Source organism: Mycothermus thermophilus, assembly GCF_041956435.1.
Source record: "Mycothermus thermophilus strain CBS 625.91 unplaced genomic scaffold VTJ04scaffold_2, whole genome shotgun sequence".
Taxonomy (NCBI): Eukaryota; Fungi; Ascomycota; class Sordariomycetes; order Sordariales; family Chaetomiaceae; genus Mycothermus; species Mycothermus thermophilus.
In genome coordinates, this window is record NW_027191428.1 from 1176092 (window position 1) to 1193479 (window position 17388).

Genomic DNA, 17388 nt, shown 5'->3' on the forward strand with positions numbered 1-17388 from the left:
ACTCGAGCACTTTTGGATTGATTATAGTTGAAAGGAACAGTAACCGTTCTCTTTGACTGCCCAGCCACAGCGCGGTGGACTCGGCGTGATATGAAAAGGAAACATAAGCGTCAGCTTCTGAACAGCATGAAACCATGATAACCACGACATGGCCGAGCTCATCCTCAACTTGTCTCCCCCTCTTCATCCTCCTCCTTCGGCCCAGCCCTATTCATGAATAGAGAGCCACACCCCTCTCGGCTCGAGATTGTTATGCAATCAGGAGAAGAAAGAAAACCCTCCGCCCACCCGTTGTTGTTTACAACGCTATGAGTGTTTTTCAAAAATAATAAAAAAAAGGGAAAAGGTGGTGTTGGTGATGACCACCAACTGACACAAGTTAGGTATACCAATAATGACGGACAGGCAGGGTAGATAGACATGGCGTAGGGGCAGCTCCAACGAACCACCCAAAAGGCCCTGAAACATGGCGGGCGCAAAATATGTGAGCCATAAGCTGGGAGAACAAAAGGAAGTCCCTTAGAAAGATGAGAAAAAAACCAAAAAGAAACGAAAATCAGGTGGGTATCTCGAACAGTCAACAACACACTCCCCTGCCTGCCGGAGTACCTCTCGGCAGGCTCTCGCTCTCCTTCCCAACTCTTGTACTTAAAGGTGGCACGGAAACCACGGACCACGGATTCATTTTATGTCCTTGAACAAATCGTTCCCGAAGCTGATATCGTTCTCGATACCCAGCTTTTGGTTCAGTTCACTCAACTCCGGAATCATGGGCGGCGGCGGACCCTTGGGTTTCTCGTCTGTCGCAGGTGGAGAGAGCGGGGCGGCGTCATTGACGCCCCTGAGCCGTCCAAACCAGCTTGTGCGTTTCGACTTGCGTGAGCCCAACACGCTTACCCCGCCACGACTCTGAGGGCGCTCTGTCGGGGATGAGACACCGTTGGCGGCGTCCTCGCCATTGGCGTACGCCGGGTGCAGAAGAGTCCGGCTGAACAGGCGGCGAATGCTGCTGGGCCGGCTGGAGAGTGTGGGCGACGCCGGGGTATCGTCAGCAGGACGCTTAGTCCCTGCTGCTGAGGTGTCCGACTGAGGTGATGTTGCGTCTGCGTCCGCTTTGGTGCCATTGGTTATGCCGTTGGCTTGTTTCTCCTTCTGCTGGTCGTCGGGGGTCTCGGGCGGGGTGGGGACAGCTTTTTCCTTGACCGGCGAGGGCAGCGGCGGGGGAATGTCGGTCCCGTCCGTTAGGGAGCCGAACTCGAGGTTCAACGCCGGCAGCTCGAACTTCTTGACCGTGGTGGTCGTTTCGGTTGGCGCGGCATTGGCGGTTTTGGACGGTTTTGTGCGCGGTGCCATGGTTAGACGGACTGAGATATCGCAGTGTGAGGGGTGAGAGGGTGGCGTGGTCTTTTAGGAGACGTCGCGTGCAATTGGCGTCGAGACACAGTCGTCGGCCGGATGGCAAGAACACTGAGTCGGGGTATCTCCTGGGAAGAGGAGGCGATGAAGATGTAGATCAGCAAGGAGACGATCTGGAATTGCCCGTCTTGGACAGAATGATGTCTTGTTGCCTGCTTTGGGGTTGGCCACTGCGCAAAGGGAAAAGACAGGCGATCGGTGGTAAGACCAGGTGGAGGACGACCAGGGCAGGCGGGCTGCTGGTTGGGGCGCCGTGTGGCTGGTGCCGGGAGCCTTTGGTGAATGGAAGCGAAACGGTGATCGACCCAGAGTCAACCTGGTCAGGGCTGCAGACAGACAGCAAGAAACAAAAAAAATCTCCGCGAGGAGGAGGCGGACAGCAGCCGGCTTGTGCTCGCTGCTGGATGCTAGGTCAGAGCAAGCAAGTGGAGGTTGGGGAGAGCCACAGAGAGATGGAGGAGAGATGGAGACACGCCACCCACGATGGAGATGGCATGGGATTGATGATGAAATGGAAGCGAGGTGCTGGGAAAACAAGAGCGGCGCTCAACCCCTTTGGTCTTAACTGCTCTGGAAATCCTGGACCCCCAAGGGGAACGCGGGTCCTACCCCGGAAGGGTGAAGCTGGGGCGTTCACTCTTGTCGGGTGACATCCCGAATAGGAAACACCCCTGACATACGACTTTCCAGATCGTGCCTGTCTTCTGTGGGGTTGCCTGGACAGGGATTCTTCCACCTTGGCCCTCCAGTTGTCTTTGCCTGGAGCTCGCCTCATGTTGGTCAGAAACACCAGCGTTGGACGAAGGATTGTGAGGATGCAACATTGCAGACAATCCGAAAGACACGGTAGGTATCACTGTGTCAAGGTATGTTGTTATTTTCTGTTCTCTCAGGTTCAAGGGTTTCTGGTTCCTCACCGGAGCTAGGTGCCTCGTGCTCGTGTGAAGCCGAAGGAAGAGAATGCATGAAGTGAAGGGCTGATCCTTTTGAGTTCCCCAATTTCCAGTCTCAGTTGGCCGGATACCTTCTTGCTACCCTCAGCGTGTTTCACCTCCTCCATGCTTCTCATCTTTCGAACGGCATGTCACTGCTCGGTGATGGCCGTGTCTTGCATACGACTAGCTCCATACATGGAACTGCCAGATCCCCCGCATGAATCTACCGAGCTCCTGCAGCCAAGGTCCGGGACGTGGTGTTCGAACAGTGGTGGAGGCCGGGAAACAATGTCAGGGATAGATTGGCGGCCCGGCTGGTTGGGTATGTCCATACAGCACATGCGGAGTCCGGTATGGGACCCTGCGCCGCATTTGAGGTGCACGTCATGTTTGATAGGTATTCTAGTCTCAGGAAAACCCCATGTTGACATGGCCTCAGGTAGGTGTGCTTTGACACTCCAGAACACCATACCATCGTCTAAGAAGCACTCGGGTTCCGTCTGGCTCGCCTTGCGACAAACAGTCTTCCTGATGGCAAGTCAGGTCTTTGCCATGTCGTGGTGGTATTTCCCTTGCTGTCATGTCTCGTGGCGCACGTAGCGCCGTTTCTACTCCAGTCCGCCCCATCAACTCCGATTTCGTCTGCCCGTTTCCACCCCGTAAACTCCAAGAAAATAAATCACCGTATCCCTTCTGACCAGTCGGTCGACTGCCGCTTATGTGCCATTGCTTCCAAATTCACAGACATCCCCGACCCTCAAATCATGCTGCTTCCTTCGGGACCGCATATTTCTGTGTCCATGCCCTTGCCGTGGCGATGGCGGCCTGCTCATCCTCCTTCCAGCTCTTGGCAACATCGGCGGCAAGCGGATCATCCGGGTTGGGGGCTCCTAGGAGGGCCTGAATGGACAGAAGGATCGTACGGATCTGCAGCGCGGGCGACCAGTTGTCTAGATGATGTCTGTGTGAGTAGATCTGGCAATCCATACAAGGCCCGTGAATGAGAGTCACGCACTCTTCAGGACGTCGAGGCAAATGCGCCCCAGCTTGTCGACGTTAGGGTGGAAAATCTTGGTCAGGAAGCGGATCTTGGGCGGCGCCATCGGGTAGTCATCAGGAAGGAAGAGCTCAAGCTTGAAGATGCCGCCTGCGACGCGCATATCTGTTAGCGGACCTGCCAGGTCTGGCACGAAAGACTGCCTCCTGCGACCAAACGCACCTTCGTACGGCGAGGAAGAGGGTCCATGGATCTCGACGTCAAAGTACCGAAGGTTGTCCTCGTGGGGGACTGCGCTGATGCCAGGGACCCTAAAAAGGCGAACAGTCAGTCATGCTGTGAAGGGTTCCCTGGCACGGCCGGAGCGGAAGAGCAGACATACGGCTCGGCCATGAGCCGTTCTGTTTCCTTGACAATCCTCTTTGGCAGCGCCATGGCGGACAGGTGCCGGGTAAGGCTGATGTGTGTATGTGGTTTGGCGAAAAGAAGTTGTCAAGGCCAAAGGGGGGCTCGGATGCGGGGCGGCTCAAGCGGGCGAGGGCGATGGGAGAAAAGATGTCAAGGGTCACGAGACACACCGGGTCCTACTGGAGAGACTGAAACAGATTTTGCAGAAGAAAGCAACAGCGCAACGAAGAACAACCTTTGGAACCGGAATGTTGGTCTTGAAGATTGTCTCAAGCAGCCTGGCTTCACCTAACTCCCGTCTTTCTCCAACCCGAAACCAGGCAAGTGGGGTGTTTGGCCGCCAAGACCGTCTACCTGACGATAAGCGCACGAGCCAGCCGCAATCAACACAATCGGGCGGGCAGGTCGCAGGTGAGGCAGGTCAGGCCCGTTTCGGAAGATGCCGCCAGGGCCGGACGCTGGACCCCATAGTGTACTGGACAGCACCCCAGAGTGGGACCCACTGGATTGTGATGCTCAAACTCCACAGCTCCAACCATCCATTTTCGGAACTGGGAGTTTTGTCTTCTGGCTTGTTGCATCCAACTCCTGGATTCCAGGTTCATCATATCACCTGCGAATGATGACAAAGACGAGATAGGAATCACAGCTCGGGAGTGTCCTCAGCGCCACGTTGGATATCCAGACATGCATCTACACCCACTTGTCTCGGATACCACCAGTTCATGACCTTTGTCTCTCATTTTCAACGTGGCCCCGATCAGGGTGTTGATGAAAGACCAACTCCTCATGGCTTGCACTTCATGAATAACCACCCGCTCAAGCTATTGATCCTCGCCATCGCCATCCTGTTCATCCTCTCGCTGTGCGACGGCTTGTCTCATTCCATGCAAAACTCGTGGCCTCTATCTCATAATGGTCTCCGATTCAAGTCTTCACCATGTCGCCTTCATTCCACCGCCTCCCAGACTCTTCGAGGAAGCCCAAGACAATAAAGTCGGCCTATGAGAGCGAGACTTTTGACAACGACGTCAAGATCCATGTCGATGGCTTAGTTGGATCTGCCACCATCTCGCCGTCCGGCCGAGATGTTGCCCTAGCATCGTGAGAGGCACACTGCCCTCCCTCCCCCCTGCTGACCCAAGTTTCTCTAACACTCCTCCAGTCCCGAGGGTCTCGCCATTATTGATCTTGATTACCCCTGGAGCCCTCCACGGAGACTAAGCAGCCATGGCCTTCCATGGCTTGTCGTCGACGTCCAGTGGTCACCGTTTGCCGCCCGCGACTACTGGGTTGCCTCCACCGCCAACCACCGCTGTCTCGTATGGAACCTGAACAAGCGGGAGGACTCAGCTTCTGGTGCCATTGAGCACTCTCTCCAGGGTCACAGCCGCGCCATCACCGACATCAACTTCTCCGCCCACCACCCGGACTCTCTCGCCACTTGCGCTGTGGATGGTTATGTCTACTGCTGGGACCTTCGTCGTCCGCGACAGCCAGCTCTCGCCTTCTGTGACTGGTTTGCCGGCGCCACTCAAGTCAAGTACAACCGCCAGGATCCCTACGTCATAGCCTCGGCCCATGACCGTTGGTTACACATCTGGGATATCCGCCGGACTGCTGAACCGTTGAAGACGGTCGACGCCCATACTTCCAAAATCTATGGCATCGACTGGAACCGGACAAAGGCCACATGTATCGTCACATGCTCGCTTGACAAGAGCATCAAGTTCTGGGACTACAGCCAGGACTGCGAGACACCGCAGCGCGTCATCCGTACCACTTTTCCGGTGTGGCGAGCCCGTCACACACCCTTCGGCCATGGGCTCTTGGCCATGCCCCAGACAGAGCCAGGAAGGCTATATCTCTATAACCAGCACCTCGGCCCAGAGGATCCGGTCGACGGGTCGGTGTTGCCAGTGACGGTTTTTCCGGGACATGATAGTTACAAGGCTAAAGAGTTCCTTTGGAGAAGCCGCGGTGGTGTGTCCGATGGTATCGACAACCGCGAGTTTCAGCTCGTCTCGTGGGGTGAAGACAACGAACTACGCCTCTACAAGGTTGACGACGAAACCCTGGAGGAGGTTGGGCACTACCGAGGCAAACCTCTCCTAAAGAACCTGAACCTCACCAGGAAAGGCGCCATTTACAAGACGTTCCGCACCGTCGATGATACCCCTCATCACGACCGCCGGACGCCAACCATGAGCGGTCGTCCTGGCACCAGCGGCCAGCCTCGTCAGAGTGCTCTGAGCATGGGCATCAACGCCACGATTCGCCGATCGGCCCCGACTTGGCGGACTACATCGATGAAAGCCAGGACCAACACCGGCAAGCCCGTCGACAAGACACAGTTGCAGATTGGCTGGATGAAGGGGGTTACCATGTCTAAGAGGAAAGCTAGCGGAGAGGCATCTGGTCAAACCACCGGGGAAGACTCGGGACTCTTTGGTCCCGGCTACGACAGCGGCTGGGGCGAACAGCCCGAGTCGATTCAAGACGAATTCCTGCGCATCAGCACCCAGCTCCCCAACGTGAAGTGGGAGAATATCGACATGGATTCGCTGGTTCTGAATGCATCTCTGAAAGGTCCCTGGGGTGTCAACGGCGAGACAATCTTTATCAAGGTCCGCGTCGACATTCCCCGCAAGTACCCAAAGAGAAAGGCGCCCAGGTTCTTCGTTGAAAAGTCTTCCTTCATGCCGGACGAGACGCATCGAAAATTGGAGACGGAGCTTGAGGAGCTTGCCAGTCGCTTCCTTCAGCGCGAGAAGAACTGCCTTTACACCGCTTTCTGTTACCTCCTGGGTGAGGTGGACCTGCAAGAGAGCACGTCGTTCTTCAACAATGTGCGGGACCTCGACGACGACATGGCAGGTCTTGGCGACGAAAGCTCTAGCGAAGATGAAAACGATATACCGGCCGGTGGTTCGGCATCCATGTCGCAGGAGCTCAGCGCAAGTACTGAGCTCGACCCGTCAGCGACTCTAGCCTCAGCTCAGCGCCCGGCCGTCACTCCTCTGCCCATGTTTTGTGGCGCGAGGTTCTCCAACGACGGCCGCCTTGTGTGTTTCTTCCCAACCAAAGAAGAAAAGGCACGGGCCTTGTTCGTGCTACCACAACCAGAAGTCCATAAGGAGCGGCCAAAAGGTGAACCAACGTTTGCCGGCTTCGGACGCCTCGCTCACGACTCTCCGCCGCCTAAGCATCGGCTCCATGATGAGACGTCAGCGACCGAAGATGCGTCGGAGGCGTCGGATGACAGCGAGTCGACTACATCGACCGATTCAGAACCGACCACGGTGCACAAGCTCAGCATGTGGTACCAACCGGGGCGACGCTTCAGGAAGACCTGGAGCGCCAACGACTCGATTCGGTCCAGTGGAGGGGGCACCGGTGCAGGCACCGGCACTGGCACTGGCACAAGTCGTAAAAGGCCGGCGAAACCGAAGAATATTATTTCCATTCACAACTTGGCAGACCTGCTGCCGTCCAAGAAGCAGTTCGCCCAAGAGTACGCTGTCTTTGGTGATGGCGCCGACGTGTGCAACCACAACGCAGCAGTGGCCGAAAAGTACGGATGTCATGAATTGGCCCATGTGTGGAGGTATGCTGCTCTGCTTCTACGTCGTGACATACCTTTAGAGGTCCATGATCTCTACAACAGCGGGCAGCCAGTGCTTGTCATTGCCAGAGACGCAGCTTCTCGAGTTCAGGGAGGCGATAACAAGTCCACGCCGAATCTTGCCGGTCGCGTCCGCTGGGGGCTGCACCCCTTGGCACGAGACATGATCAACGACCTCTTCGATTATTTTGAGAAAATTGCAGATATCCAAATGCTCGCCATGTTGGCGTGTATTTTTGGAGATTACTCTATCGAAGAGGGAACCGCTCTCGCGGCCTCTCACCTCCCACAGCCCAAGACGCCGTTGCCCATGAAGGCTCCATCCTTCTCTCTCGAATACTTCCCAACCGACCCAGCTCTTTGGGGCAAGCCTCACATTCTCAAGAGCCAGCCCAGCTCAGCCATAACGACACCCAGAACTGCCAACACTCCGGCCATGTATTCCGATCCCCCAAGTTCGGGCGAGATTGCGGGCTCCGCCGAGGCCCAGTCACATTCGTATTCTTGTGGAGAGACGCCACCAAACGCAGCTCGAGAGCACCTCCGGGATTCGGGCCCAACCCAAAGCCTATCGACATCGCCGAGCAACAGGCTGTTCCAACGTTCCAACGCTACGGTCGCCGCCGCCACAGCAGCTATTGCCGCCTCTTTGCCTCGGGCTCTCGCGGGCATCGTGTCAAGCTCGCCGCCCGACCCGGTCCGAAAGAAGCCCAGCCCTGCTGAGACCATGCTGAGTAGTCTCACCCCGCTTGGTCATCGCTCGAGCGGATCTGGCCAGGCCCCTAACACTCCAGACACGGCCCGCACTTCGTTGTCAGATGACCATGGTTCTGCAGTGGACGACTTCTTGGTTTCGGTTCCCATCGATGTGTCTTTCTCGCTTGAAAACCAAGGCGAGTTTGATGATGACGGCTGGATGTCGGCCCCCCTTATCGACCGCAGCCGCTCCCATCTGTACTCGAGTTACCGCTACGCTTATGCCGAGATGTTGCAGATGTGGGGACAGCCGTTGTCACGTTTGGAGATCATGAAGTTCGACGTGCTCAAAGAGGACGGGCTTTCTCATCCCATTGCACCCACAAGCCTTGACTTCTCAGATGTCATTCTCCAAACTAATCCGCCTTTTGGAGCCGGTTCACCAACCTCATCGTTTAACGACCGCCGCTGGCACCTCCAGGAGATGCTCTCCTCGACTCATGGCCTCGATGTCACAGGTTACTGTCGCTTCCACCCGGAACACCCGCTAGAGCCAGTCCAGTACCTTCGTCTATCTCATCGGTCTCGTCCGTCATCGGCCGCCTTCCTCCAACAACAGAGCAATAATCATCATCCCGACGGCCACAGCGCCCCTGCTCCCGTTTTGAACAGTGTTCTGGGTGTCTGCCACCGCTGCACTGCCGAAAGTGTGTTCAGCAACCCTGTCCCACAAACGACCCTCCAGTGCGTCTACTGCTGGGAGCCCATCGTTGGGCTGTACACTCCGTGTCTCGCGTGTGGGTGTGTCGCGCACGAGGCTTGCCTCGCCGACTGGCACGCCATGGGAGCCACCGAGTGCATCGCAGGTCATGGATGTTTATGCGTTGATGAGGCTAGCTCCATCACCGCCGACAGCTGGGCCGGGCTGCGCGATGCCGCAGAGAAGGAACGCATCCGCGCGGCGGCAGCGGCCAGTGCGGAGTTGCTTTCCTCGTCACCTACAGACAAGCGCTCCAACCTCCAAGCTGCTGGCAGCACCAGTCCCCAAAAGTCCGTTTCCTCCTCGGTACGGTCAAGGCGAAAATCCGCTCCGGCGGAAGGCGCAAGATTTCACCTCCTGCGCAGCACCAGCAACTTCGGCGGTGGTAGCGGCAGCGGCAGCGGCAAGACGACCCCATCCTCCTCGCAAGCCTCAGACACGAAACCTGCCATCGGCGGCGGCGCGGAATTGGTCCGGACCACAAGCCGCAACAGCAGCGGCAGCAGCAACGGCAACAACGGGAGTAGTTTCCGCCATCCCCGCCGGCGCGGCGCCCACGGAGAGGCGGATAGGTTGGCGCAAGACCCCGCACCTCCTTCTCTGCACTCCAGTTCGAGATCGGCGGGCTATCATGACCTCACTGCAAGCAGCAGCATCAGCAGCAGCAGTAGTAGTAGCAGCCTCGCAACAGGGAGCGCCACAGTAGCAAGAGGAGGAGGAGGAACTGGAGGTGCCGCCACGATCCCATCCCTTACCGTCACATCCCCCACCAGCTCTTCCACATCTTCTGCTACCTTGACTACCGCGGGGCCCCATCATCCGGCAAGTCCAGCACCAAGAGCAGCAGCAGGAGGAGGCGGAGGAGCGGGACCGTCAAACACGACCCCGTCGTCATCAACAGCATCGGCTTCTGCTGCGACGAGCTCGCTCCTCCTCGCGGGCGTCAAGCCCCCGCCTCGGGGCGAGGAGCCCGTGTCCATGGCGCAGCTCAGTCTGGGCAAGAAGTTGAAGGATGCCGAGGGAAGGCCGGTCGCGGGGTTGGTGAGGAGGCATTCTGCTAATATTGGGCTTGGTGGTGGCGGTAGCAACGCTAGTGGTGTCGGCAGCGGTGGAAGAAAAGAAGGAGGAGGTGGTGGTGGTAGTGGGAGTGGGTGGAGCAGGGCTGCTTCGGGGTTAGGGTTGGGAAGCGGGTTGGCGAGGGGGTTGGGCAGAAAGAGTGTGAAGGAGGAGGAGGAGGAGGAGGGGTAGATGTCAGGTGGATGAGTACATGACCTAGGTAAGGTAGACATGAGATATGGGTATGATTGGATGGCATGGTAATATGATTGAATGGCTGAATGTATCCGACAAGACGACTTGGTTATGGTTCTTGCGTATTCACCTGAGCTGGGGTGGAGTGGGAGTGCCCTTGCCATTTTCATTATCAAGCATGTAGGTACCTATTCTGTTGTTTGCCTCCTGAGCTAGTGTATAATGTGTGTATGCCTCCTCTGGACCAATCGAGCCATAGAGGATAATATGAGACTATGGTGGTTGGAGGAGTTGTCGAAGGCTATTTTGCTTGTCCAACCTCATAATTCTTCCTGCGCATGAAGCATCCAGTTACCCCAACACACACTGCAGATGCATAGCAATTGTCACAACTGTCGAGGGGCTTCGTGTGCGCAAAAAAGCAATTAATAACCTGGAAACTACGTGGATATCAAATGACTCGCCCAAGACGCCGGTCGCTATGCATATGTTATGACTAAGAATACTGCAAACCCCGTTCTCCATGATCATACAAGTCCCAAGACCGCATATTAGGTATGCTCTCCAACCCTCTGAGGTATACCACCCCGTGACTCCTCAAGACATTGCGCCTACTTCAACAACCTCGCCTTTTTTTTAGAACCACCAACACCACTTCCCAGCTAGGGCGCCTCTTTCCTCTGCGATTTTCCCTTGTCTGGCTTCCCCCGTTCCAACAAGAGCGTCAGCTCGCTCTTGGAGCGCCCAAACGGTATCGGCGGTGCAGGGTGCCGTGGCGTCGGTCGGAATTGCTGAAACACCGAAGAATTTACTTTCGGATTCAACCCGGCCTGGTCCGGAACTTCAGGAGCATCAGGCACGGCAGGGACTGTCTTCGAAGTTTCCGACTCGATTTGGCCAACGGCGGTTGTAGTGGCCAGGACAACGCTGCTCGTAGGCTGCGCGGGCAGCAATGCCACCCCAACCTCCTTTCCTCCTTGTGACGCATCTGATCGCTTCGAACGGGTGCGTAGAATCGAAGGAACCCGCCGGCCAAAAGTCTGGGCACTGGGCTGGGCAGCGGGCTGGGCAAAGGGCTGATCTGCCACAAAGCCGGCGACGGGTGGGGGACTCTGGGCCGTCGTTGCGATGCTGTCTCTCACATCCCAAGTCGACCTCCTTTGTGGGCTGGTTGGCTGCAAAAGCAGAGGAGCTGCGGTGATAGGGTCTGCATCTGCTCCGGTTTGGGGCTTCTGTACGGGCAAGGGAGGTTTCACAGTGAGCTGATTGCTCAAAGGTCTTGTCATTGTGCGCCCAAGGCTGCTGCTGATTCGTGCGTGGCTTGTCTGAGAAGACGGTGGAGTGTTCTGCATAGGTGCCGACCTTTGTCCAGTGTCCCCGGGCTCGCTGTTCACTCGTGTCTGTGCGGGTTGTGATCGAGGGGGTGTAGGTTGATGAGCGTGGCGAGCCCTCGGCGCGGTATCCGGAAGGGCGGACTGTTGATGGGGTGGCTGAGATGGCTGCTCGGTTGGTGGTTTCGTCACAATGTTGCTATTCTCGGTGGTTATGCGTGAAGGAGTCGTCTCAGAAGCAGGTTTCTGAGACTCTTTCCTTGGAGACTTCGCTGACGCCGCACCCTGATCTTGCTCCAGCTTTGGTGGAGTGGGCTGAGGAGGGGCTTGCTGGACGCTCGCCTTCCCAGACTTGGCCAGAGCCTTCATGGTTAAACCAGCGTCACTCGTCTGTGACGATGATGACCCTTGTCCCCCGGCCAACTGAGAAGAGGTTGGGGCCGAACGCTTTGATGAGCTTCGTTTCGATGCCGTCACGGCTCCTGCTCCACGACTGCTAGGATCCGGGCCTGCCTGAGAACTCGTCCGACGCACCAGGACAGGTCGTCGTCGTGAGGCAACGGTGCTTGCTACGATTTTTCTCGTAGTTGTAGGTTTCTCCACCTTTGGTTGTGGCGGTGGAGGCGGGTTCATGGTTGCCGATGAAGTCTCCGATGGAGGCGTTGGCCTTGACGTCGACTCAGGTGATTTGGTGAGAGGCGCATCGGTCGCTGGTGGAAGACTTTGTTTGTTTTTGATTCGAGATGGAAGAGGAGGGGGAGGCATTGCTGCCGCTGCCGCTGCCGCTGCTGCTGCCGCCTCGGCGGCTGTCGCAACTGATGAAGTGGTGTTGGATTCATCCTCATTGCCCTTGATCGATTCAGGTTCAGTTTTTGGTAGTGACGCAAACCGTGCTGTTGGACGAGGGCCCGAGGAAGAGGGTCCTCGCGATTTCTTCAGAATGGGATGAGGAGGAGGCGGCCTTGATGAGGATGGGGTTGGCTTCTTTCTGTTTTCTGCAGGACTAGAACCTTGTTGCGGTTCCTGCTGCTTGGGAGCTGCCCCGCCTTTGTTTCCATCCGCCTCTTGTCGACGTGACGTTGTACTCTAGGAAATGGTCAGTAAGAAGTCATTCTGAAGACACAGTCTCACGTGCCTTGGCCCGTAGGAACGGATTCGGGGGCGGTGGTATCGGGACAAATGTCGGGCCGGTTGAGAACTCCTCATAGAGTTTCGCAAGTTGTGGCCCACTGAGATTACGCAGCCTCTCGCTGCCCCAGACATGCCACCAGAAGTTCTCCAGGCGGAAGGCACTGGGGTCAAAGAGTCTCCGAAAGGTGGTTGTGTAGGCTTGGTACGTCAGCCTGGACACCTTGAATGAGCGGCGGGTAGGGCGAAGTTACCATTCCAATATTGCTTAATCTTCTCTAGAGGAACCACCGGATAGCTGGCCACCTCGGCATAGACTTCGCGCGTGTTCTCAAAGAAACCCAGGGGCATAGCCGCGTTCATCTTGACGATGACTAAGGCCGGGCTGGCAAACCGTGGGGGACTGGCAGAAAATCGACGGTATGGGGAAAAGTCTCAAGCATGGCGTGTTGAAGTTTCATGAGGATCTGGACAGAGTCGTTTCCAGACTCCACCCTCCAGAACACATCGGCTCCCAGCCCTGATCCCCAGCCCTATGTAAGGACCCCGGGAGAGAGGGCAAGGGTAAACCAAGCTCCTGGAGAAGTGACCCCGTCAGTCTCAGCTGGAGCCCGGGGAGGCGGTCTTCACCTCAGGCGGTGCAGCAGCCCAGGGTTTACTCGACCAATGGAGCGGTAAAAGGCCGGGACACGAAAGACGCATCCACGAGACGCGGTACTGTATAGGCGGTGGAGGCGTTCTCACCTGGTTGATTTGGAACTGCCAAGGCCGGCCAGAAGAAATCTCCAACTTCAACCAGTCCCAACAAGACACTTACACGGAACTTCGAAGCGGCGAGGAATGCTAGGTCGAGTGCTGGGTCCGGTGGGGAATCGGCTCACCGCCGTCTTCGGGCCAGAAAAAGTGGTTGGGTTCCCTCAGCCCTAAGGCTCGGAGAAGGACAACAAATTCTCAGGCAGAAAGCTGGTGCACCAGAAAGGGCCGAGGGATGGCGGAAGGCCGAGGAAGAATAAGACTTGGAGGACAAGGACAAGATGCCCGATCAAGTCGGCGCTGCTGGGGGTGCTGAAGTCAAATACAGTGAGATCGACGGTCAGCGTCCTTTGGTTTCGAGCGGGTACGCAGGGCAGACGAAGCACAGCACCAAGAATGCTAAGGAATGAGGGCGCTTGACGTGCTGCTGCTGAAGTGACTGGTTGGCGAGGTAGATGGGCAAAAAAGAAAGAGAAAGCTGGAGCACACAGCACACTCTCGAACCAAGCAAGCACCAGGGGGCAGCTCAGCCATGCCTTTGGAGGAAAAGAGTGGCAGGGAGGAGTGCCAGACAAGCGTGGAAACAAACAAAAAAAAGTTCGAGAAACAAACACAGGACAAAATAAGACGAAACAAATGCGAGAAAAGTGGAAGTTTGGGGTCGGGCTGGCTGCCTGGCTCTGGAAGGTGCAACTCAACAACAACCCTACCGAGTATGACTGTGCTCCTGCCTCAGGGCAGGGCTGGGCTCGGTCCGGTGGGAAGGGGATTTGCCATGGGGGAAGCTTCGATCCATAGTCCGGGTTTCAGTCCAGGGCAAGGTTGAGGTGGATGGAGACATGGATGGGAGCTGCACCTTCCCCGAGGGACATCTCCATCCGCTAGGCAAGACCTGTCCAAAGAGTCCTCGGAAGGAAGGGGGGATCCCGGGCGCCGGTTGTGGGGTTCGTTGCGGGCTTCAGGGTTCAAGGGTTGAGGGAGCATTCTCTCCCTTTTCCAGAAAACAAAACCACCATCTGTGTGTCAAAACCCATTTCTTGGAATCTGGGATTTGCTAAATCCGGTCCTCGCTTGGACGAGAATGGCACGACAGCACGGTCCGTATCTCATCATGGAGGCCATGGCACCCTTCGTGGCGTCGATATGTTGGCTCGTTGGCCGTTGGCGGGGGGCTGGAGCCGGTCAGCAGCGGAGAAGAGCGGATGAGAGGCAATGGGCCATGGACAAGTTGGACGGATGGATGGACGATGACCAAGCTCAACGAGATGCTGGATAGGCGCCCCTCTCCCCGCCCTGCCGATACACAGCAAGCAACGGCCTCTGATACACCGTGGTGCTAGTCACCTGACAGGGACGATCGAGGCACGTGGCCTCGACGTGACACCAACCTCCATCATGGCCAAGCCCATCTGCCCCTCTAGCAGCCTCCAGACTCCCAGGCATGCCGTGTCCTGCCACTCCGGGATATGAATCTTGCCCTTCGCCAGCGCCTTGGAACCTTTCGGCCCGCCTTATTCCAAGCTCAGCTGCCCTGTTCTGTTCCATCCCGGTTCGACGCATACGACCTCGCTCTACCCTCGAGCCGCGACCTCGATCTCCCGTCCTGCAGGTTTGGGTCGGTCTGCATGTTCATGTTCATCCTATCTTTCCGCCCACACCTCGCTCGCCGTCACCAGACTGGACGGGTGCAACGACGCAACTCAGGCCCCCCACGCCCGGGGTTTGGGATCGCCCGCGCACCGTGCCACGGGGTTTACGCGCAAACGGCTAGGCTGCGGATCGACCTGACCAGCTGCCGCAATCTCAACGCCGTGATGAGGTTTCTCCCTGAGCACGTCAGAGGAGGAGTACGATACCGAAGACCTATGCTTGGTAAGTAGGATGTGAGCAAATGGAGAGGCATCACAGCTTGGCTGGCTGGTGACGACATTTCTGGCTGGCCAGCCAGGCGCGTGGCCAGCGGGGCGGGGCTGGTCCCTTCATCATCCACTTCTCTGATGCCAACTCTGTGCTGTGCTACTCCCTTCAGTAACCTTTAGTTCGGTCTTGCGGCCACGCATGTTGAAAAGTTTACGCTCGAGCAGTGATGAGACACTGGCTGAGAAAACAACGCCATATATTCTCATCGGTGGCCAGCTCCTGCGACGCCCTCTCGGCCAATCAACCACGAGCGTGCCGAACCGCACAGAGCCAGCGCCCCAGCCGACCAGTGGATGGTGATATGCATCCCCGCGTTGGAAGGTGAAATGAGACCCAGAGCGTGTGGGCAGGGCTTCCCCGGAAGAAGCCAGCCCCCCGGATCGTCACGCCAATCGCCAACAACTGCCCCTGGTCAAGTGCCGCCCCAGGCGTTTCTCGGTCCCTGCCCGAGGCTGGCGGACCCAAACACAGGGCTCCTTCACCTTCATCACCATACAACGCCTGAATGAAGCGATTTATCACAGCAAAGCACAAGCGAACCCTCCGAATGCGCTTCAATATCACGGTCGTCAACGAGGTTAGACTATATGTCTACTAAATGTTTGACAGCGGTATTTCACGATACAGAAGCGCCTGTCTTGTGGCTCATCCTGCGCAAGACTTCCCCGCCATTGGCTCCAACCTGGCTAGAAATGACGCGGACATACCTGGACCTCTTGCCAAGCCAGCGCCGAACCACCACTTACGAAATGCAAAACGGAACCACTCGATTCCATCCAAGTCGCACCAGCGCCGCCACACCAACATTTTGATGGTAGCTTGAGTTAGTTACCACAGAACCGCTCCGGAACGTCTCCGTGCCACACACCAGAGACTCAGGGGCTGAACTGTGAAGTTTGCCCTGCTTCATGGTCTCATGACATATACAACTCTGGGGGAATAGGCGCATCCTGGCTCTATTCTATGTAAAACAGCGCCCAACAAGGAAGCGGTGATGAAGTCGTATACGGCAATGCTTCCATCCAGCATGTCTTCGATCATCCCCGGACGCAGGTAATTGATATCCAGGCTATTTTCGGACCTTGATCTCCGACAGGACAACTCAGCTTCACCTTGACTCGAGGACTTTCGAAGGGCTTCACCGCCCGTCCCCAGCTGGGTCAGTCGGGCAGGTCTTATCACAACCAGCAGGGCAGGAAAGTCTCCCCAGACTATTATGTCTCAAAGACCGAAAGCGAGCAACCAGAAGCCAGGTACTACTACTCATAAAGGATTACCCATACGCAACAATCTGTAGCGTGTCCAGTCAGCGTTCGGCCCGCCTTCTGGCAAAATGGCCATGAGGCGAAGTGGGTCGCTAGCAGAGCTCGTCCACAATGTGGTAGGTTTCACCGTGGATCAGAGTAAGGAAATCTCGAAAGAAAGGTGAGTAGGGTAGGTATATAGATCTCCGTGATCTGTTCCTATCTACCGTAGTCATAGTATTGCTCAGTTTTTGTTGGGATATTCCGCGCATGCCAACCACCATGCTGGTAGCCCACTCTGTGTGAGGCTGGAGGTGGCTGCGGTTTATAGGACAGCACCGACTGGCTGGCAGCTGTGATGCGGTGGAACCGGCTCCCAAATTCCAGGTTCCGGAGCACACACCTTGTTTCCTGATCTGGCAATTAATATCGGCTCGATACCTATTTTCAAAGGGAGTTCAATGTGGAATGTGACAAGTGATACCTAGTGTAAGGCAGATCTTAGTGATATCTATGCCATCGGCAGGACAGCGAGTGTGATTTCTGAACCAGTACTGTCTATGCTGCACCACCTCCTCATATCATCCACGCCCAAGATTTGCGGTCAAGGGTGCCGGGAAGCGTACCCTCCTCCAAGACCCTACTATGAAGCATTGTTAGATAGATTCCCTTCGGGTATGTAAGGGAGGCCAATGAGCGAGTCAGTTCATCATGCATGTTTCCGACTCGTCTCCCCCTTTCTAGTAAGGTTCTGTCCTCGATGCCGATCACCCGAAAACACAAGGGGCGGGAGTTCGGGAGACAGGAGCAGACCAGACATGGAAGTACTCGGTAGATACAAAGATAACCGATACGATTGATCGGAGATCAATACGAAGAGTCGCCGAATGATGGGATGGAAGACTCACCAACACCACCCACAGC

General features: G+C 56.5%; 5 protein-coding genes across 5 annotated transcripts; 2 read left to right on the forward strand and 3 right to left on the reverse strand.

The window, feature by feature from the left end:
• Nucleotides 1-681: 681 nt before the first annotated feature.
• Nucleotides 682-1353, reverse strand: VTJ04DRAFT_2570 (uncharacterized protein; the record flags this gene model as incomplete). Its single annotated transcript, XM_069360374.1, has 1 exon — nt 682-1353. One exon carries the CDS (start codon nt 1351-1353, stop codon nt 682-684), a length of 672 nt encoding a protein of 223 aa, XP_069221091.1.
• A 1193-nt stretch (nt 1354-2546) lies between these two features.
• VTJ04DRAFT_2571 (uncharacterized protein) lies at nt 2547-3048 on the forward strand (the record flags this gene model as incomplete). Its single annotated transcript, XM_069360375.1, has 2 exons — nt 2547-2596; nt 2895-3048. The coding sequence occupies 2 exons, from the start codon at nt 2547-2549 to the stop codon at nt 3046-3048; spliced, it is 204 nt and encodes a 67-aa protein (XP_069221092.1).
• A 65-nt stretch (nt 3049-3113) lies between these two features.
• VTJ04DRAFT_2572 (uncharacterized protein) lies at nt 3114-3783 on the reverse strand (the record flags this gene model as incomplete). The annotated part of the gene is made up of 4 exons (XM_069360376.1): nt 3114-3301; nt 3367-3498; nt 3571-3659; nt 3731-3783. 4 exons carry the CDS (start codon nt 3781-3783, stop codon nt 3114-3116), a joined length of 462 nt encoding a protein of 153 aa, XP_069221093.1.
• Nucleotides 3784-4696: 913 nt separating this feature from the next.
• On the forward strand, nt 4697-10085 carry VTJ04DRAFT_2573 (uncharacterized protein; the record flags this gene model as incomplete). Its single annotated transcript, XM_069360377.1, has 2 exons — nt 4697-4860; nt 4922-10085. 2 exons carry the CDS (start codon nt 4697-4699, stop codon nt 10083-10085), a joined length of 5328 nt encoding a protein of 1775 aa, XP_069221094.1.
• A 665-nt stretch (nt 10086-10750) lies between these two features.
• Nucleotides 10751-12910, reverse strand: VTJ04DRAFT_2574 (uncharacterized protein; the record flags this gene model as incomplete). The annotated part of the gene is made up of 3 exons (XM_069360378.1): nt 10751-12505; nt 12555-12748; nt 12802-12910. The coding sequence occupies 3 exons, from the start codon at nt 12908-12910 to the stop codon at nt 10751-10753; spliced, it is 2058 nt and encodes a 685-aa protein (XP_069221095.1).
• Between the last annotated feature and the right edge of the window lie 4478 nt (nt 12911-17388).